The 22,569-nt window shown below is 31.8% G+C and overlaps 1 protein-coding gene and 2 non-coding genes across 3 annotated transcripts; 2 read left to right on the top strand and 1 right to left on the bottom strand.

Annotated features, from left to right (window-relative positions):
- The first annotated feature begins 11,318 nt into the window (after positions 1–11,318).
- On the top strand, positions 11,319–11,391 carry TRNAR-CCU (transfer RNA arginine (anticodon CCU)). The gene has a single exon. It is a non-coding gene; the product is annotated as a tRNA-Arg (tRNA).
- A 90-nt stretch (positions 11,392–11,481) lies between these two features.
- On the top strand, positions 11,482–14,354 carry LOC139844202 (myosin-binding protein 7-like). Its single transcript, XM_071834422.1, has 4 exons — positions 11,482–11,676; positions 12,147–13,593; positions 13,769–13,815; positions 14,086–14,354. Exons 2-4 carry the CDS (start codon positions 12,277–12,279, stop codon positions 14,186–14,188), a joined length of 1,467 nt encoding a protein of 488 aa, XP_071690523.1. The 5' UTR covers positions 11,482–11,676; positions 12,147–12,276; the 3' UTR covers positions 14,189–14,354.
- Positions 14,355–20,483: 6,129 nt separating this feature from the next.
- On the bottom strand, positions 20,484–20,590 carry LOC139845800 (small nucleolar RNA R71). The gene has a single exon (XR_011758556.1). It is a non-coding gene; the product is annotated as a small nucleolar RNA R71 (small nucleolar RNA).
- Positions 20,591–22,569: the final 1,979 nt, after the last annotated feature.

Genomic DNA, 22,569 nt, shown 5'->3' with positions numbered 1-22,569 from the left:
TACATATCCTTTATATCTAATGCATACACCAACAACCAAAAACACCTAAAAACACTTTCATTCTTCAATTTTCTTCATCTAATTGATCTCTCTCAAGTTCTATCTTCAAGTTCTAAGTGTTCTTCATATATTCTACAAGTTCTAGTTACATAAAATCAAGAATACTTTCAAGTTTGCTAGCTCACTTCCAATCTTGTAAGGTGATCATCCAACCTCAAGAAATCTTTGTTTTTTACAGTAGGTTATCATTCTAATACAAGGTAATAATCATATTCAAACTTTGGTTCAATTTCTATAACTATAACAATCTTATTTCAAGTGATGATCTTACTTGAACTTGTTTTCGTGTCATGATTCTGCTTCAAGAACTTCGAGCCATCCAAGGATTCGTTGAAGCTAGATCCATTTTTCTCTTTTCCAGTAGGTTTATCCAAGGAACTTAAGGTAGTAATGATGTTCATAACATCATTCGATTCATACATATAAAGCTATCTTATTCGAAGGTTTAAACTTCTAATCACTAGAACATAGTTTAGTTAATTCTAAACTTGTTCGCAAACAAAAGTTAATCCTTCTAACTTGAATTTTAAAATCAACTAAACACATGTTCTATATCTATATGATATGCTAACTTAATGATTTAAAACCTGGAAACACGAAAAATACCGTAAAACCGGATTTACGCCGTCGTAGTAACACCGCGGGCTGTTTTGGGTTAGTTAATTAAAAACTATGATAAACTTTGATTTAAAAGTTGTTATTCTGAGAAAATGAGTTTTATTATGAACATGAAATTATATCCAAAAATTATGGTTAAACTCAAAGTGGAAGTATGTTTTCTAAAATGGTCATCTAGACGTCGTTCTTTCGACTGAAATGACTACCTTTACAAAAATGACTTGTAACTTATTTTTCCGACTATAAACCTATAATTTTTCTGTTTAGATTCATAAAATAGAGTTCAATATGAAACCATAGCAATTTGATTCACTCAAAACGGATTTAAAATGAAGAAGTTATGGGTAAAACAAGATTGGATAATTTTTCTCATTTTAGCTACGTGAAAATTGGTAACAAATCTATTCCAACCATAACTTAATCAACTTGTATTGTATATTATGTAATCTTGAGATACCATAGACACGTATACAATGTTTCGACCTATCATGTTGACACATCTATATATATTTCGGAACAACCATAGACACTCTATATGTGAATGTTGGAGTTAGCTATACAGGGTTGAGGTTGATTCCAAAATATATATAGTTTGAGTTGTGATCAATACTGAGATACGTATACACTGGGTCGTGGATTGATTCAAGATAATATTTATCGATTTATTTCTGTACATCTAACTGTGGACAACTAGTTGTAGGTTACTAACGAGGACATCTGACTTAATAAACTTAAAACATCAAAATATATTAAAAGTGTTGTAAATATATTTTGAACATACTTTGATATATATGTATATATTGTTATAGGTTCGTGAATCAACCAGTGGCCAAGTCTTACTTCCCGACGAAGTAAAAATCTGTGAAAGTGAGTTATAGTCCCACTTTTAAAATCTAATATTTTTGGGATGAGAATACATGCAGGTTTTATAAATGATTTACAAAATAGACACAAGTACGTGAAACTACATTCTATGGTTGAATTATCGAAATCGAATATGCCCTTTTTTATTAAGTCTGGTAATCTAAGAATTAGGGAACAGACACCCTAATTGACGCAAATCCTAAAGATAGATCTATTGGGCCTAACAAACCCCATCCAAAGTACCGGATGCTTTAGTACTTCGAAATTTATATCATATCCGAAGGGTGTCCCGGAATGATGGGGATATTCTTATATATGCATCTTGTTAATGTCGGTTACCAGGTGTTCACCATATGAATGATTTTTATCTCTATGTATGGGATGTGTATTGAAATATGAAATCTTGTGGTCTATTGTTACGATTTGATATATATAGGTTAAACCTATAACTCACCAACATTTTTGTTGACGTTTAAAGCATGTTTATTCTCAGGTGAATACTAAGAGCTTCCGCTGTTGCATACTAAAATAAGGACAAGATTTGGAGTCCATGTTTGTATGATATTGTGTAAAAAATGCATTCAAGAAACTAATTTCGATGTAACATATTTGTATTGTAAACCATTATGTAATGGTCGTGTGTAAACAGGATATTTTAGATTATCATTTAATCTACGTAAAGCTTTTTAAACCTTTATTTATGAAATAAAGGTTATGGTTTGTTTTAAAAATGAATGCAGTCTTTGAAAAACGTCTCATATAGAGGTCAAAACCTCGCAACGAAATCAATTAATATGGAACGTTTTTAATCAATAAGAACGGGACATTTCAAGATAGACGTTATATGTATATATATAATTGTTGGTGTAGAAATGCTGCGAGATTCAAAATACTGATTGCTAATTCTCGGTAGTTGGTATGGCAATTATTGTTACAAGATGTAGATGAGTATTTGATAGGGTTTTAATGAATGTAATGATTTTTCGGAAAGTCAAAGATCAATGAAGTTGTTGATAAGTTTACTGTTAATCTGGTGGGATATAAACGGTTCCCCGGTAACGATGATGAAGGGCAAACTTATATTTCAAAGTTATAATAAGGCTTATTCGAATGAAAGGTCGATGTTGATTTACTGGAGATGTGACAAAACTATCTACTTTGAAAAGGGATTGAAAAGTTATTTTTAGTAATAAATGCCAAAGGATCTGACACGGATACGTGTTAAACTTCTACTTGGGTTCCGGGAGTTTTCCAGGTGCATGACTGTATGTATAAGTTCTTCTTTTCATAGATAACATGTGGTTAGATCATCTTCTCGATTGTTTCTTAATTGAGGTGTTTTCAAGACTCATGAAGGGTTTGAACGCAGATTGTAATTGTCAATATACATGTGATGTTCTGGAATTTTGAACGACATGAATATTTTTTTGAGTTTTATGAATAGAAGTGATGTTCTATCACAGTTTTGAAGTTAAAGTATAGTTTTGAGAGCTGTAGGGATCTAAGAGTGATGTCTTCTATTAAATCTTAACTTGGATTTTGATTTGTCAAAATCAGAATATGTAATCAAATTTGGATGAGAATGGTTGTTTTGATTTCTATGAAAGAAAGTATATTGTTGTATAAGTAGTGAGTATAGTTGATGATTGCTGAATCAGATCCGAAGAAGGTAACATATTAATTGTGAATTTATATATATATATTTTCCGGGTATTACCTACCCGTTAAAAAAAATTCACAAATAATATTTTGTACAAGAGAATTTTATCACAGTCTTTATGAAAATATATGTATATTTTCTTCGAATGTAATACAGATTTAATGAGTTGATTATTAAATTAAACTCATTTGATTTTTGACTGGAGCTAGAAATGAATAATCTCTAACATTAGAGATTACATAATCTTCATAGAATATTTCACTACTGTGATCAATATTTCATTATTTATTCTTGTTGATATTTCCTCAGTGAATCATGTTGATGCTCTTAGAACTCTTGCTAGCTTCGCAAGGTACGAATGATGTTCTTTAAAAAGTTTCGAGTATATCGAAAGTGTAAAATCAAACATGTAATTGAATAATACACTTAGTTTATTATGAAACAGAATTCATTGAGTTGAAACAGAGATTGTAGTTAACGATGGTTAAGTTGTTAAGAAAGGATGTACATCATAGCATATTAGTAATATGAATTAACCGAGTAGTACCTACCAGTTAAGATTCACACGTAATAGCTTAATACGAAAAGATCTATTATGGTTTCAATACTCATATACAGTGTTGTAAAAAACCCGATTACTCGCCTATTAATCCCCGATTAATCATATTTAGGAGCAATCCGTCCCGATTTTCAAAATTCCGCTTAATTAAACGGTCAACGTCAATTGATGGATCAAAATCGAATTTGGTAATCAAAGTCAGTCAAAATCAAAAATCTTTAACATTTTAACATGAATTTAAACTATAATTTTATAGTTTTGAAGCAAAATGAACAATTTTAGACAATTATGCTAAAAATATCTTTATATTTTTAGTTCTTTTTTATAGTTACACATATAATTTTTAAAATTTAATATTTAAATATATACAGTACAATCCGATTAATCTCCGATTAATCCCCGAATTGCCCATTAATCCTTCCAAAGTCCCGACCGATTAATCCCCGAATAGCGAATTTTGCAACCTTGCTCACATATATATAAAATATACATATAAATTCTTCAGAGGAAATGAGTTAATACTTCATAACTCGTTGATACAATATACGCGTTGTTGATTAGTGATGATGTTTGCGGTGATTATGGATATGGCGGAGCTTGTGATGTTGTAGATGCTACTGATTCTGACGATGCTGACGGCACTGATTGTGTTGGTGATGCTGACGGTACAGTTGATGCTGCTGGTAAAACAAGTCTAGCTTGTAATTCGTGTACTATCCTTGTCAGGGTTTTTACTCTTCCTTTTATCATCTCGGTCCACACATCTGATTTATGGTTAAGGCTAGAATAGATAATCTCTAAGATTTTGGAGATTACATAATCGCTACCGAATGTTTCTCCAATGAAGTTATAGATTAATACTTCATCGGTTATTGTTGTTGGTACTACTTGGTATATATGGTGCGTATGATGTTGATGCTCGAGGTACAGATTGTAATGTTGAGGTGTGGGATGCGGATGTTGTTGTTGGTGATGGTGATGGTACTGTTGGTGTTGCTGATGGTGGTACTGTTGCTGCCGGTGCTGCTGCTGGTGCTTGTAGCATTTGCACCATATTCTCCAAAACCACTACCCGAGCGCGAAGCTCGTTGACTTCTTCTATTACACCGGGATGATTGTCGGTTCGGACGAGCGGATGAATAAGATCTAGAATTTGAGATAATATATAGTCATGACGAGATACCCTGGAAATGAGAGAAAAAATGGTATTACGAACAGGTTCTCCGGTAAGTGCTTCAGGTTCTTCGTCAAGAGGGGAATGTGGTGGATGAAAGGGATCACCTTCTTCTTGTCTCCAATGATTAAGTAGGCTACGAACCCATCCCCAATTCATCCAGAATAGGTGATGGCTGATTGGCTGATCCATTCCGGTTACACTGTCTTCGGAGTTCAGGTGAATATCCATATCGGAATAGCTGTCGGAGTTTAAGGAATTTGAACTAGATACGGGATCCATCTTGTATAATTAGGGAGATGATTTATGATATGAAATAGATTATAGAATTTAGATTGGTATTCTTCAATACATAATTTACATATGTATATATAATACCAAAATTCCATAAATCACGGAGGAATTTTCGGAAGATATCAAGAAAAGTTTACAGTAACAGATATGCTAAGATACGAAATCGTCTGTACACTATGTATGCAATAAATGTAGAAAAACGTGTCTAGACTTAAGAATGATAAGCAGATAACTTCCTAAGGATGATAAGCAAATGATTTCCGACTAGAAATGATAAGCAAAACTTTTGACATGCAGACATGGTCGAAGTCCAGACTCACTAATGCATCTTAATAACTATCCGTTAGACACACTAATGCAAGACCTGGTTCGCTAAGACCACCGCTCTGATACCAACTGAAATGCCCCGTTCATATCGATTATAAACGTTACATAATAATTGATTTCATTGCGAAGTATTTGACCTCTATATGATACATTTTACAAACATTGCATTCGTTTTCAAAAGACAAACTTTCATTTCATCGAAAGTTGACAGGTATACATACCATTTCATAATATATCCAATCTATAATTGACTTAATAATAATCTTGTTGAACTCAACGAATCGAATGCAACGTCTTTTGAAATCTGTCTTGAATGACTCCAAGTAATATCTTTAAAATGAGCAAATGCACAGCGGAAGACTTCTTTAATACCTGAGAATAAACATGCTTAAAAGTGTCAACCAAAAGGTTGGTGAGTTCATTAGTTTATCGTAATCAATCGTTTTCATAATTTTAATAGACCACAAGATTTTCATTTAATCAATACACATAACCTGTGTAAAAAAAATTCATTCATATGAATTGAACACCTGATAACCCATATTAACAAAATGCATCAAAATATCTCCAAGGATAAACAGAACCACTCGTCTGTAGAGACAGAACCACTCGTCTGTAGAGAATAGATTGAGAGAACCACTCGTCTGTAGAGAACAAAACCACTCGTCTATTAGAGAATTGATCTATTTTTAGGATTCGCGTCAATTAGTGGCAATTATAATAAACACTAATTCTTATGTTACCAAGCTAATAGATGTGATATCCGGTATAGTAATTTAACCATAGAATGTAGTTTCAAGTACTTGTGTCTATTTCGTAAAACATTTATAAAAGCAGCGCATGTATTCTCAGCCCAAAAATATATATAAAAAGGGAATAATGAAACTCACAATACTGTATTTTGTAGTAAAAATACATATGACGGCATTGAACAAGTGTATGGTTGGCCTCGGATTCACGAACCTATATTAGTATATGTTGGTCAAATAAATGTCTAACAAGCTAGGTCAGGTCATAGTGCATCACAATCCTAATGCTCGAGATTATCATGCAAGAGTCAACAAAAGTCAACTTATCCCAAAATGACTTTCAAAATCTATACATGTTTATTATATAACTTAAATATAGTCGTTTTATATATTTAAATATATTTATCAGATTGTATTAGAGTAAATAATACAAGTCATTTATTAATAAATAAAAATTTATATTAAATTTACATATGATAAAAATATACTTTTCTATATCTCAAGTAATAAAATTTATAAAGTTCACTTGATATCATAAAATATAGTGGTATGTATTATTAATGTAATTATATTACGTGTGGTAAAAATATTTTTGTATCACATATTTATCTGATAAAATAATATTGATAATAATAATAATGAATAAAAGTTGTATTATTTTGTAATAATAATACTATTAATTATTTTAATAATAATAATAATAATAATAATAATAATAATAATAATAATAATAATAATAATAACATTATTTATGTTTATTAAAGATAATAATAATTTTAACAATAAATAATATTATTATAATCATGTTAATAATAACAGTGATACTAATATTGTTGTTATTAATAATACTAATAATATTCATAAAATGATAATTTTAATGAATACATTTTCTAACAATTATGATAATCTTAATAATAACGATACTTTTTAATATTATCGATAATAATAATAATAATCATTTTATAATAATACATAAAATTATAGATAATTCAGTTGACTATATCTTTTAATCCGTTCATCGAAACCATACGCTTTCTAAATAAAAAGTTATTAATTTTTCACCAGCTTTCCAACGACATGCATATCATATACATTATCCCAGTAGCATATGTATTAAATTCATGATTTATCATAAACTATCTAACGACGAAATTAAGCATACAAGCATGCATAATCCTATATACTCGAGCACTAGTCAGGGATACACTATTAATATATAAAAGATAAGATATGAATGCTCACGTATCAATATTGTGATTCAATATTGCAGGAAAGTACGTAGACGCAACGAAAATGATAAACGTTAGGTTGACCTCACGAGCAATACCCTCGAACAATACCCATAACCTCCATAGCTATAACCCATAACCTCCTTAGCTCTATCCCGTTTGAAAACTTATTTTGAAATCGCCTGAACATAACTCCGTCGTAGTATTTTATGTATACTAATAATATCTTGAAATAATACTGAGTAATATATATATATGTAAATCGATTGAGAGAGTTTAGAGAAATATATTTTCAAGTTTCTATGAAATAATGAAACCTATTGAATTCTATTTATAATAGATTTTTGAATTATTAAAGTGAATTATTAAAGTATGAATTATTAAAGTGAATTATTAAAGTATGAATTATTAAAGTGAATTATTAAAGTATGAATTATTAAAGTGAATTATTAAAGTTAAAGTAAAGTAAAAGTAAAGTAAAGGTAAAGTATAGTAAAAGTATAAAACTATGTACGTATAATACGCATATAAATATATATAATATTAATTTAAATCGTTATATATATATATTTAATAAAATAATATATAAATATCGTTATCTTTATCATACTGGTTAAGAAATGAGTTGTCAAAAGTGGTTCTAGATATTTATAAAAGTTATATACGTTTTAATAATAAAGTTATTTTTAAACTGAAAACGTTTTTGTACGTTTGAAACTAAATCAAATAAATATGATAATTTTATTTTCCAAAACTAAATATATTTAAGAATCATTTTGTTAAAAGGTTAAAATAATGGAAATCGTTATATCATAAAACGTTTTAGAAAAGTAGAATTATATATATTCAGTATAGGTTTCAAGTTTTTAAATTATAGTCTGTTGGTGAAGCATGAGATAAAGTCCAAAGGTTAAATAAACATATGAAATCATCTTAATGAAAAATGTCGAGTTACTTAACTTGTCGATATCCAACATCTAAGTTATTTACACTCCACGTTCTTACTTTCACATTAAATAAAATGAAAGTTAACATAGTTATCTTATCAAGGTCATGAGGAGAATATTATAAACATGAATTGGAAATTAAACAGGAATTTCCACTTAACCCTTGTCTAGTTCCCATTAATTGACACATTTGTTCTTACTTATAAATCACTTTACCATTTTCCGAATGTTGTCAAAAAGAATAGATTCCTTAAATCACGGTGGACCTCATAACATAGACCCGTAATCATATCACAATGTATCTGATAATTCAATCATTTAATATTATCTTTTAATTTCGTCGATAAATATATTAAACATATATTGAAACAAATACGTTTATGTAAAGTATTATACATCTAATACTTTGTTAACATTTTCAATTAATATAACTATATTATATATACATATCTATATACACATAAATGTTCGTGAATCATCGAGCACAGTTAAAGGGTAATTGATTACATGAACACAGTTCAAAGTTTTTGAGATTTCAATATTACAGACTTTGCTTATCGTGTCGAAAACATATAAAAATCAAGTTTAAATTTGGTCGAAAATTTCTGGGTTGTGACATGAAAACCTACAAATCCATTCACACATGTAAACAAACCAGAAAGCTACCATTCTGCACTTACAAATTTTTATCAACCAAAGTTTTACCTCAATTAGCTACCAATCCCAAAATACCAATCAAAGCTGTGAAGGCTAATTTGAAAACGATTCTTGAACTTCAAATCTCAGAATATAAAGCATATCGTGCTTTAAAAAAGGATAATACAAGGTAATTTAGGGATTATATCTTGGAACTTTAGAGGTCTAATCCTGATACAACTGTCAAACTTGATGTTGAGCCTCGAACCCTAAATCTAAAACTAGGGTTTTCAAAAGAATTACATATGTCTTGGAGCACCGAAGAAAGGGTTTAAGGAAATAGGTAGAGATCTATTGGGTTTAGAGGTATAGCATATATAAGAATAAAGTGGGTTTGCATCAGTACGTGATATACGAAGTACAACAGGTTGACCACACCAGCAATCCATTTCGAATTAGTTGTGATTCCAATTGAGATTAAATCGAATTGGGGTTTTTTTTAGGTTTCTAGGGTTTTCATCGATGACTTGAGAGGGAAAGGTGATTATATATATGCCCGCTTACTATCTTGTTTCAACAAATAAATGAAAATGACGAAAATACCCATCACTTTTCAGGCACGTGATGGGATTTAACGTCCATTTTAAACGGCTGGGTGACGGTGGGACTCGGCAAGTTAAAATGGTATAATGGAAGGATGCCATTAGCCAAAAAAAAATCAAAGAGACATTGTTAGCTTTTTGGTGTATAATCGAGGGACCAACGGCACAAAAAAGTCTTAAAAAAATTAATACTCCTTAATAAAAAAAAAAAAAAATAGAAGGTGTAAAACACATTACGGAGTAGTTATATTTTTATATAATTATTCATTAATTGATACTTAGTAAGTTAGTAGTAGTCTAGTACTCGTAGAAAACTACTCCGTATAATGAAGATGTAACTACTACCTACCCTTGATCACAACCATATTAGCCGAAAACGATAAAATTGAACCGTCATCCAACATGGTTTGCACCAGCGTTATTTGACTTGCACCACATGCACTTTGAATTGCAATAAATTGACGAGAGAGATGAGCATTTTGGTGAAGATGTGTACGCTCCATTGCAATGTTTAAACTTTCTTATCATTTTATGATGGAATCTTGAATTCCTTTAGGTTGAGGAACAGAGCAAATTAAAAATACTTATGCTTTCTTTTCAACCATACGTTGTGAAGAAGGAAATTTGAGATTTCAAACCCACTTAATTCTATTGAATCTTGTGAATGGAATTCCCCTTAAACTGTTGGTTTAGAGCTATAAAATGATTTGTATTTTTTCTTTGCCAAAAAAGAATACTGTATAACAAAGGCAAGTTCATCGAAAGATGAAAGATGCTGAACAAGAATACAACCAAAATAACGGCTAGACTCAAAACTAGAAAACACAACACCTAACCACTATCTACATCCGAGTTGAGCCGGGCCTAAACAAGCACCAACACCACAAACACAAACATGAAACAAAACAGAAGCCATGAGCTCACACAACACCTAACTCTAAACAAACCGAAAATAGATAAGATAACCTAAAGAAGACAAACGCTACCGCAAGAGAACTAAAACAAAGAAATAAAAACGACTCAAGAAATGGACCTAACTACCCTTATTACCCAGTTTGACCACCTTCTCATTAACCTTGTCGGGACAAACCTCCTTTTTCGAACTACAAACTTATAAGATAAAACATTAGACAACCCATTTCCAATCAATTTATAGCCATCGAAGACGGCGACGAACCCCGTTTCACAAGACTTTCAAAAACCTGGCTCATTTTGTCCAAGTCAAGCTCCTCATCTTCATCCCGAAGCGCGTACTCATCGACCACAACCTTATACTTGTTCTTTTCAACTTCTTTTTAATGGCGACTCCATTAGCTCCAAAACAGTTTCAAGCTACTCCTGAATAAATATTGTCTCAAGATAACACTCACTAGAACTCGGGTTAGAAAGAGGAGCTTTGGCTTCTCCATCCACTTCACCACGATGCAAGCTACCATAAAGAATCATGCTAGTTTCTTCGACCATCGTATCCATCAACTGATTTATATTATATTCTTTACCTTGTTACACTGGTAATTATTGGGCGGTTTAAACAATAAATTTAACAGATTTTTAAGTGATGTTAATAAATATGAAATTAATATATATAGCAAATAAAAAGCGCCTGTAGCTCAGTGGATAGAGCGTCTGTTTCCTAAGCAGAAAGTCGTAGGTTCGACCCCTACCTGGCGCGCTTTTTTATTATTTCCTCAAAAATCTACAGTTTACTCCGTTTTTTCTTTTATTTCTATTTTTTTTTTTTTTAAATCTAGGGTTTGAAATGGTTGTTTATCTCTGAACACCCAAAATTACCTTTTTTCCCTCCCTCCATTTGCAAAGTTTCCCCCAGTTTCCCCTCTTTATTATTATCATGTTTTTCTGGGAAATTTTTCACATCAATCTTCACCATATATATTAATATTAAATATACAATATACAAACATCATTTTCATGAGCTGACGTAGCCTTGTTTTCTACGGTAAAATCATTCACCTAATTTTTCTGTTTATTGATATCGTTAAACTGCTTGTTTGTACGTTTGTAATTTTAAACCTAAATTATATCTTTGATTGTAATTGAAAAATTGCTAATTATTCACCTAATGATTTTTCTGTTTGATTTGTTAAACTATTTGTTAGTATGTTTGTAATTGTAATTGAACCTAACTCGTATTGTGATAATTACTGTAGTTTATATGAATTGTAATCTGTCAAATATGTTACAGAAATTCACAAGCTTTGAACTTGCTGATACGTAATCTGTTAATATGTTACAGAAGTATACCTAATATTGATTTGAATTGTTTATATTTTTGTAACTAAAGTAACATAAATTATATCTTTATGCATAATTATAGATTTATTTACAAATTTATAATTCGTTGACTTCGATTATACCTTTGCGAATAATATGTGCATTTGTAATAGTAATTATTGCTAGTTATTGCAGGGTCCTATTGGTGTTTTGTTTAGTAAAAGAGGGTTGATGAATGATTGGGGATTTGATACGAGAAAAATTAGGTCTCAAACACTTTTGTTGGTGTTTTGACTGACTTTTGCATAAGTTTTTTGATTATAACATGGAGTTCGAAAGCACGAGCGTCGTCAAATGTTGTGACTGTGGATGTAGTTATTGCGATTCAAGAAATACCTCTTATTCTGGGACATGGTTACGATCGGTTAAAAGGAAGTTAGATGAGTTTGAAGAAGATGGAGATAAATTTTTCATACCAGGTTTTGTGATTCCTGCTGTTGCTCGTGTCGAGATTGAAAATGAATGTGATGCGTTGCGTGAAATGGTTACTAACCAACAACAGACGATTCAAGATCTCATTGCTGATTTGGAAGAAGAAAGATATGCATCTTCTTCAGCTGCTAATGAAGCTATGTCTATGATCTTGAAATTGCAGCGTGAAAAAGCAGAAGTTCAGATGGAAGCTAGACAATTTAAGCGGTTTTCTGAAGAGAAAATGGCTCACGATCAACAAGAACTTATGTCGTTAGAGGAGTTGTTGTATAGACGGGAACAGTCAATTCAAAGTTTGACTTGTGAAGTGCAAGCTTATAAACATAGAATGATAAGTTTAGGGCTTACTGAATCCGAAGCAGATGGGGAGAAAAGTTTCTTGACGCATGAGAATAGTGTTGTGACAAATTTAGAAAGTCAATTTGACTTTGCATCGTTTAATTACCCTCCTTTAAAATGCAACACTGTAAATGAAAATCAAACCTACCCGGATTATGAAGATGATGTAACGGTTGATATTGAAAAGTATGCGTTTGGTGAAACTCCACGTTCGTTAAAGGATATAGAAGAAAGGATTAACGAATTGGAAAAAAGTCCTGTTGATAGTCAACCGAGTCAACCGGTTCTGGAAAAGGTTATAGTTGGGTATTCTCCGATAACGAAACACTCGAGGAGATCTTCTACTGATACTTATGGGTCACTTTTTGCCACTGTTAAAGACGATTTGGTGCCCGATTCTTATAATGCTGGAAATGATTTTGTTAGTTTTAAGAAGGTGGAGACGGTATCAGAATTTGGAGATGAAATGAGTGACAGAATATATACTGTTGATTCAATACATAATGCAAATATTGATCCGAAGGCTAATATTGGTGCTTATGATGGTTTCATGAATAGTCCAAAAGAGTCGTCTTCGAATAACGATTTTGAAGATCCGGAAGTTAAAAAGTTATATTTAAGGCTTCATGCACTTGAGGCGGATAGGGAGTCGATGAGGCAAGCACTTATATCTATGAGAACCGATAATGCCCAATTGGTGTTGCTGAAAGAAATAGCTCAACATTTGTGCAAAGACATGTCACCTCAAAACAGGATGTCTGTTAAGCAACCGTATGCTGGAGTGGGTTCGTCTTTTTTCTCGGTGGTCAAGGTAAACCAACTTTACTTCTAGATTATGTGCAGATTGATATCTGATATAGGTTTAATTTGATTGCTTATGTATTTAAAGATTCGATATTGGTAGTGGTTAGTTTTTGCGATGTATGTTTTGTTGTTAACTTTTTTCCGTGAATATGCGCTGTTTATCTGTTATCTTGCTTTTTCAGTGGATTGTATCTTTTGGTTACTGGGGAAGGAAAACACAAAGAAACAAGTAAGGAGGTTTTTTTACTTATTAACTTCATTATTCTTATGTATTTATGGAAGTGAACTATTAATTTGGGACAACTCAAAAAGGAAAACTATAAATTCGGTTAATGGTTCCAGAGTGTAGAAACATATATATACATTCAACATCTGAAACATCCAATTCTAGAGATCCAACTCCATTTTTGGATGTTGTTTACTTGTCATTGTGCTTGTGAAAGGCGACACATTGTCCTGAACACTTTTATGTTTATATTCTTTTTTGAGCCATTTTCAGGCACATTTTTGCTGCGTTGGCGAGCAATGCAGGGTTGCTAATGCTTCTAAACAAGGGACCTCAGATGGGGCAATGGAGGTGCGTTTCAAGTACGCAAGTTTGAAAAATCGATGTCAAAACTATGCATATTTATTTCAACTCTTCAACAAATAGTAGTCTCATTCGTTTATAATATGTATATGTACTCTTTTCAAATTCATGTTTGCATATACTTATGAGATCAATCTGTTTTTGTTGCACCATTATATGCCCTGTAAGCTTGTCAAGTGTTGCATGTTATTTTGTTGTTAGCGTGGATACTAGACATGAGCATATATCCCCGAAAACTAAAACCGAATCGGTACCGAAAAATGAATTGATGGGGATTTGGTTCCGGTTTCGGTTCTTGATTTGGGACAAACTCGGTTTCCGTACCATTCGGTTCGGTATCGGTAAACCGGACATGGGTATCGAGTTAATGAAGGTGTATCACTTTTTGATCCGGTTCACATATGAAAATGCATTTTTACGGGATTTTATAATCCCTGTTGATGTTTGTTCATAATAGTTAAGAACGCAAACTGTTTTCATATCCATTTGTATAGTTTGCTAACGAAAATAGATGAAAGCTTAACACATCAGTTAACGAAAGCCAATTTTCGGTTTCATAATAAACCAATTTCAAATCAAAATCGGAACTGCTTTTTTACATCGGTGCAGTAGTCGGTTCTTGAAATTGTGCATCTTCAGTTTTGAGATTTTCGATTTTGGTACGTACAGTCTGGTACTGATTTCCGTCTCATCCCTAGCGTATAAAGATGAACGTCTTTACAAAATTTGATGGAAATTTGTAAAAAGCTTAAATGTAATTTGGCTTTCTGCTTCTGTTGAGTCGGCTTACTCCCCAAGTCCGACTAGTCGAGGACTAGTAGGCCGACTAGGCCGATTTTACAACAATGTTTATAAATACTCAATGTGCTGCCCCTTGGACCTTGCTAGGGGTCCTAGGAGTCTAGGACCCTACAAGATTTTGGTTATGTCTGAAATATAGTAACTTAGCAGAAGTGCTATACACACTATCATCACCCAACCGTTGTACTAAAATATACAAAACCAAGTATCGCTTGGTACAAGAAAAGCCTTTAGCATCAATGCATCTACTCAGAAGCTTGAACATACATGCAATAGTTTCTTAAGGGTTTTAAACTTTGGCAAAAAGCAATGGGCAGTTAAATTGTTGGAAATCTAACTAAATATACTTAGGATTAAAGAATTTTGTGAGCAACCATATGGATTCCAAATGACATATCGAGACCCATTAAGAGGTGGTTCTTACTTACTCCGTATTTAATAATGGGTCGTTTTGAGTTGTATTTAACGAGTAACAATTTACTCCGTATTACTTCGAAAAAAGGAAATACGTCAAACAATTGAAATTAGCCCATGTGGCCACATATTAACGTAGTTTGGGTCGTATAGATTATTAAAGTGAGATACGTATCATAAACGTGTGGACCATGTGAGTCATGAGAATCAATCAATAATATATATAAACGTGTACGGTTTATATTTAAAGTAGAATAAGTGTGCGGTCAATAGAAATAATGTAAACGATAGATAATGTAAACAATCGGCGTGGATCTTAGATTATCTATAAATGGTGTATAGACTCATTTATATAAGGAGGCTCAGGTTGGAATATATTTCTCATGTTGTATTTGATAATAAACCTTACTGGTTTTCTCTGTTGAGTGTTTTAGATTCCGAACAACAGGGTTATCGTCGTTAAGTCCGAAAGGATTCTCAATAGCGACATCATCCCCCCGTTTATCGACGTAGGCGTCATAAGCATAAGCATACATACAGTGGATATTCCATTCAACATCATATTCATATATTTCACTCGTATCATATTAATATCTAACCCAGAATACAATTCACTCATCATTAGCATGTCCGTGTTATCTGGGATTCTCGAATTAATAATAAAGCATTAATGGGAAGGAAAAAAACTTTACGAAAGGATTTACAAATGCTGCAATATCATAATATTTTTAAACAATGTAATATTAAGAAAAGTTTTTATACAAGTTTTATATAAATAATGTAGACACTTAGCATAGATTTAATGAAAATTTCATATTCTATTAACTTACATATAACTCTATTTTTAAATATTTAATGACGTACACATGACAGTAATAAATTTACTACCTAAAAAATAATGATAACAATAATGATATAAATATAAATTAGTTTAAAACCCGCGAATTCGCAGGATTGAATTACATTTGTTTAGATGTGAATCACTTGTAAAGAAGTCTTAAAATAATGTTCAATTTCATAACTATAGTTCTTCGAATGATGAGCTATATCTTTTATGTCCATAGCTTTTAATTTTCTAATCCGCATATTACCCACATGATCACTTGATAAAAACAATATATTGTGTCATGTATGTATATGATAATGCTAAAAACGAACATATATTTCATAGCATTATCCCTCAAGAAAGGCAAGCTTTTAGTTGCAATTGTTTTATTTACAAGTTATATTCGTTTAAATATTAATGGGTGAAGACAAAAGACAGATTCGACGAATTGAAGACGCAAATGACCAAAAAAGCTAAATGGTACAAAGTACAATCCAAGTGGTTCAAATTATTGATGAGAAACGTCTAAAAATTACAAGAGTACAAGCCGTAAAACACAAAGTACAAGATATTAAATCGTACGAAAAGGCTTTCTAAAATCCGGAACCGAGACATGAACCAACTTTCAGCGCGCGACGCAACGGACCAAAAATTACAAGTCAACTATACACAAGAATATAATATAATATATAATTAATTATATATATTATTATATATTATAATTATACGCAGCCCACGTTTTGGATTTAATCTATGAGCTGGATTCCAGACCTCCGCACTCACGGAGCTTTTATGAAGAAAACAACCGCACTCGCGGAGCTCTACAGTGAAACGTGGGCCTATAAAAGGTCGCGCATTCTGATCGATTTTATTCACTCCTTTTTCAATCTCTCTCTCACGATATATATATATATATATATATATATATATATATATATATATATATATATATATGTATATATATATATATATATATTATAATTTTAATTTTAATTTAAGATTAATAATAATAAGGTTATGTTAGCGAATGTTGTAAGTGTGTAAGTCGAAATTATGTCCGTGTAACGCTACGCTATTAATACTCATTGTAAGTTATGTTCAACCTTTTTAAATTAATGTCTCGTAGCTAAGTTTTTTGCTTATTTAAATCGAAGTAATCGTGATGTTGGGCTAAATATTAAAGACGGGGTTATTGGGCTTTGTACCATAATTGGGGTTTGGACAAAAGACCGACACTTGTGGAAATTGGACTATGGGCTATTAATGGGCTTTATATTTGTTTAATTGAATGATAGTTCGTTAATTTAATATAAAGATTTACAATTGGACGTACCTATAAATAACCATATACACTCGATCGGACACGATGGGCGGGATATTTATAAGTACTAATAATCGTTCATTTAACTGGACACGGGAATGGATTAATAGTCAATGGACTCATTAAAACAGAGGTGAATTATGTACAAGGACACTTGGCGTAATTGTTAACAAAGTATTAAAACCTTGGGTTACACGCAGTCGATATCCTGGTGTAATTATTAAACAAAATATTAAGACCGTGTTACAATTTAAGTCCCCAATTAGTTGGAATATTTGACTTCGGATATAAGGATAATTTGACGAGGACACTCGCACTTTATATTTATGACTGATGGACTGTTATGGACAAAAACCAGATGAACATATCGAATAATCCAGGACAAAGGACAATAACCCATGGTAATAAATTAAAATCAACACGTCAAACATAATGATTACGGAAGTTTAAATAAGCATAATTCCTTTATTTTATATCTTATCGCATTTTTAATTATCGTACTTTTTAATTATCGCAATTTTATTTACTGTCGTTTTATTTATCGCAATTTTATTTATCGTCATTTACTTTACGCTTTAAATTAAGTTATATTTATTTTTAATATTTTACATTAGGTTTTAATTGCGACTTAAGTTTTTAAAATCGACAAACCGGTCATTAAACGGTAAAACCCCCTTTTTATAATAATAATACTACTTGTATATATATTTATATACAAATTTAGTTTTAAAAATATAGCGTTAAACTTGGCTAGTTCCCTGTGGACGAACCGGTCTTACTAAAAACTACACTACTGTACGATTAGGTACACTGCCTATAAGTGTTATAGCAAGGTTTAGGTATTTCCATTCTATAAATAAATAAATAACTTGTGTAAAATTGTATTGTATTTAATAGTATTTCGTAGCAAAAATATAACTATTTCGTACCCCTCTGCTTTAACATCAAGTATTTTTGGCGCCGCTGCCGGGGAAAATTCAACGCCGAAGCGAAACGCTATAAAAAAAAAGATTTCTATTAAGTTTTAATCTATTTTTGTAAAAATATAAGTTTTTAAATATTAAAAACAAAAACATAAAAACATAAAAAAATATATATATATCTATTTAGGTGTTTTAATTAAAAAGTTTATTTTTTTTTAGAATTATAAAAATCTAATAATTAATTGCTTAAAATATAAGTTTTATTTAAGTTATATTTTATAAAAACTAAAAAAAAAAAAAAAAAGTAAAAAAATAAAATTAAAACTAAACCTGCGATTTCTGGCCTGCATCTTTTCTGAACCTGCAAACTCCGCACTTGCGGATCTCCTGGGCATAAAAAATCCGCACTCGCGGAGCCTTCTGACGCGTCTGAACCTGGTACTGCACAGCATTAATTACGGAGTATTATTAATTATTATTATTAATTAACCCTAATTAGGGTTTAATTAATTAATTAATTAGTTTTTATTAATTAGTTTTAGTTTTATTAATTAATTTGTATTTTAAGTTTTAATTAGTTTTAAACTTAATACTTTTATAAAATAAAAATATAAAAATAATATTTTTATAAAAATAAGTAATTTTATCATTTTTTTATTTTAAAAATTGTATATTTTAATCGTTTAATTCATAATTTGTATGTTTATCGTTCGTAATTAGTTTTAAACTTAGTATTTTGCCGTAGTATTTCTAGATCTTTAAGTTTTGCCGTAAAATCCCTTAAGTGCTTTTTCTTTAGACTAAGATTTAGGTGCTTTAGAATTTTACGACGTCGCTTATCGCTTTAGTATTAAATAGATTTTAGTGCCTTTTAAGTTATTGCCATTTTGAATATAGAATTCCTTTTAAGCTTTAATACCTTTAGACGTAAGTTTTAATTTTTAGTATTTAGTACTTTTTAAGTTTCGGCGCGTTATTTTCGTTTAATTTTTTGACCTTTTATTTTTCGACATTTTTCGACGCACTCTTTTTCCTTCTTATTTCTCGACGCTCTAGTTTTTAGAACATAGAATTTTCTATTTCTTCTCTAAAATTTCAAAACGAAAAATTATTTTAAGCGGTTAAATTGATAGACATCCAAAATTTTCTGGTTCGTAGTAATAGTTGAATTTGTTAGTGGCGAGTTGTGGGCTTCCAATTTAAAGGGTCCTGGCTACCTGCTGCATCTATTGGCTATTCGAAACGTGAACAAAATCAGAAAAGTCTATTAATTTGATAACTTAAATAATTTTTATCTTTATAACTAATAGGATATTCAGTGAATGCACCGAGCAAAACGTTCACCACCTTTCATACGTTCACCACCTGTAACTCGATCAAGACATCTAGCCAATATTGTCGCCGTTGATTTTTCTTTAGAATCGTCATCTAGTTGACCAAGTACTCCAATTCAAATTTCCGATAATCCATTTTTTGAACCCGGCCTCACAATTGAGAATCCGGAGGATATTCAAGGACAATTCAGAGATCCTGAACCACTAATCATTCCTCCTGAACCACAAATCACTTATCCAGAAATTGTCGAGGAAGAACCATTAAGTCAGAATCCTCTAGTGATTCAGATTCAACAAATTCAATCATGGAAAATCTGGAACCTCTAAGTATGGAAGACCGAATGAGAGCTAAATGCACTAGCCAAGGTCATGCAATTACTCAACCAGACATTAATGCACCAGATTATGAAATCAAAGGACAAATCCTACACATGGTAACTAATCAATGCCAATTTAGTGGTGCGCCGAAGGAAGATCCAAACGAACATCTTCGTACCTTTAATAGGACCTGTACTCTATTTAAAATCCGAAAAGTTGAGGATGAACAGATATATCTCATGTTATTTCCCTGGACTTTAAAGGGAGAAGCCAAAGATTGGTTAGAATCGTTACCTGAAGGGGCGATTGATACATGGGATGTCTTAGTTGAAAATTTTCTTAAACAATTCTTTCCGGCATCTAAAGCCGTGAGACTACAAGGAGAAATTGTTACGTTTACGCAGAAGCCTAATGAAACTCTATATGAGGCATGGAAAAGATTTGGAAAGTTATTAAGAGGATGTCCGCAACATGGTTTAGACACTTATCAAATAGTACAAATATTCTACCAAGGATGCGACATCACTACACGAAAAGACATCGTTATAGCTGCTGGTGGTTCCATTATGAAGAAAACCGCAACTGAAGCTTACAAAATTATTTATAACACTGCTTCCCACTCACATGAGTGGCACCAAGAAAAAGATATCGTTAGATCATCTAAAGTGGCTAGATCCGATTCTAGCCATGACTTTGATTCCATGTCCGCAAAGATAGATGCTTTCGAGAGATGAATGGAAAAGATGACTAAAGATATTCACTCAATACGAATTAGTTGTGAGCAGTGTGGAGGACCACATTTGACAAAAGATTGTCTCAGTATTGAACAAACAATGGAACAAAGAGAGAATGTTTTATACATGAACCAAAGGCCTGAAAATAATTATCAGAATAATTATCAACCGTCAAGACCAATCTACAATCAAAATCAGAATTATAATCTAAATGTTCCATACAACAACCAACAAGGTCCTAACAATCAACAAGTATCCAATAATACTTACAATCAGCAAAGACCTATTTTTCAAAATAAACCACCACAAACCGATGATAAAAATCCAAATTTAGAAGACATGATGTCGAAGCTAGTTGAATCTCAAACTCAATTTTTCACATCTCAGAAACAAACTAATGAACAAAATGCTCAAGCATTTAGAAATCAACAAGCTTCTATCCAAAATTTGGAACAAGAAGTAAGTAACCTAGCAAGGTTGATAGGTGAAAGAAAACTGGGAAGTTTACCTAGCGATACAAATGCTAACCCTCGGAATGAAACAGCTAAAGCCATTACCACGAGAAGTGGTATTACACTTAAACCACCTGAAGTACCTGAAATTTTTGATGACTCTATTCCTACTCCACAAGAACCACAATCTGAGCAAGAAAAGGAAACAGAACCGGTAGTTGAAAAGGTTAATGAAGATAACACAGTTAAGGAAAAGCCTTATGTTAAACCATACCAACCACCACTTCCTTATCCGAGTAAAATGAGAAAAGAAAGACTTGAAGCCGAGCAATCCAAATTCTTGGATATGTTTAAATAAATAAATGTAAATCTTCCTTTCATTGATGTGATTTCAGGAATGCCTAGGTATGCTAAATTCTTGAAAGATCTAATCACAAATAGAAAGAAAATGGAAGAACTCTCGGCTGTTACTATGAATGCTAATTGCTCTGCAGTACTGTTGAATAAGATACCAGAAAATTATCTGATCCAGGAAGTTTCACAATTCCATATTTTCTGGGTAGTCTTAGTTCAATAGAAGCATTGGCAGACTTAGGTGCTAGTATAAATTTAATGCCGTATTCACTATACGCTAAACTAGACCTTGGAGAATTGAAACCAACACGAATAAGTATACAACTAGCAGATCGATCAGTAAAATATCCTAGAGGGATAATGGAGAACATGCTAGTTAAAGTTGGTACTTTAGTATTTCCAGTAGATTTTGTTATTCTGGACATGGAAGAAGATTCTCGAGTTCCTCTCATATTAGGAAGACCATTCTTAAACACGGCTAAAGCAATAATAGACGTGTTCGGTAAGAAACTAACCCTAAGTATAGAGGACAAGAGTGTTACCTTTTCTATGGATAGAGCCATGCCGCAACCGCAATCTGCAGATGATACATGTTATTATATTCAAACTATAGATTTACATGCAGAATTGTTAGAAGAATTTCCAGAATTACAAGGAACGTGAGAATGTTCTTTAGGAGAAGGAAATGAACCAATTGATGAAGCTGAATTGTTAGCCACACTTATGGCTAATGGATATGAACCAACAATAGAAGATGTGATGCCCCGTACAAAACCATCGTGTACGAATCATCAACAACAGGATCATTACAAGGTCAAATACTATATGCGGTTTTAAAAGAAGTTTGCATTCATGAATAAAGGTAATGTCTTAACCAACATCAAATGTCTTATAACAAAAGTATGCTTCAATGAACA

This window comes from Rutidosis leptorrhynchoides, chromosome 4, assembly GCF_046630445.1.
Source record: "Rutidosis leptorrhynchoides isolate AG116_Rl617_1_P2 chromosome 4, CSIRO_AGI_Rlap_v1, whole genome shotgun sequence".
Classification (NCBI taxonomy): domain Eukaryota; kingdom Viridiplantae; phylum Streptophyta; class Magnoliopsida; order Asterales; family Asteraceae; genus Rutidosis; species Rutidosis leptorrhynchoides.
The sequence above is the reverse complement of the archived record's forward strand: the minus strand, read 5'-3'. Positions and strand labels throughout refer to the sequence as shown.

Excerpts from the sequence above, each read along its gene's own strand:
- LOC139844202 (XM_071834422.1), top strand. The coding sequence starts at position 12,277 with ATGGAGTTCGAAAGCACGAGCGTCGTCAAATGTTGTGACTGTGGATGT. Across the intron at positions 13,594-13,768 it reads CTTTTTTCTCGGTGGTCAAG|TGGATTGTATCTTTTGGTTA; the intron begins GTAAACCAACTT and ends TTGCTTTTTCAG. Across the intron at positions 13,816-14,085 it reads AGGAAAACACAAAGAAACAA|GCACATTTTTGCTGCGTTGG; the intron begins GTAAGGAGGTTT and ends AGCCATTTTCAG.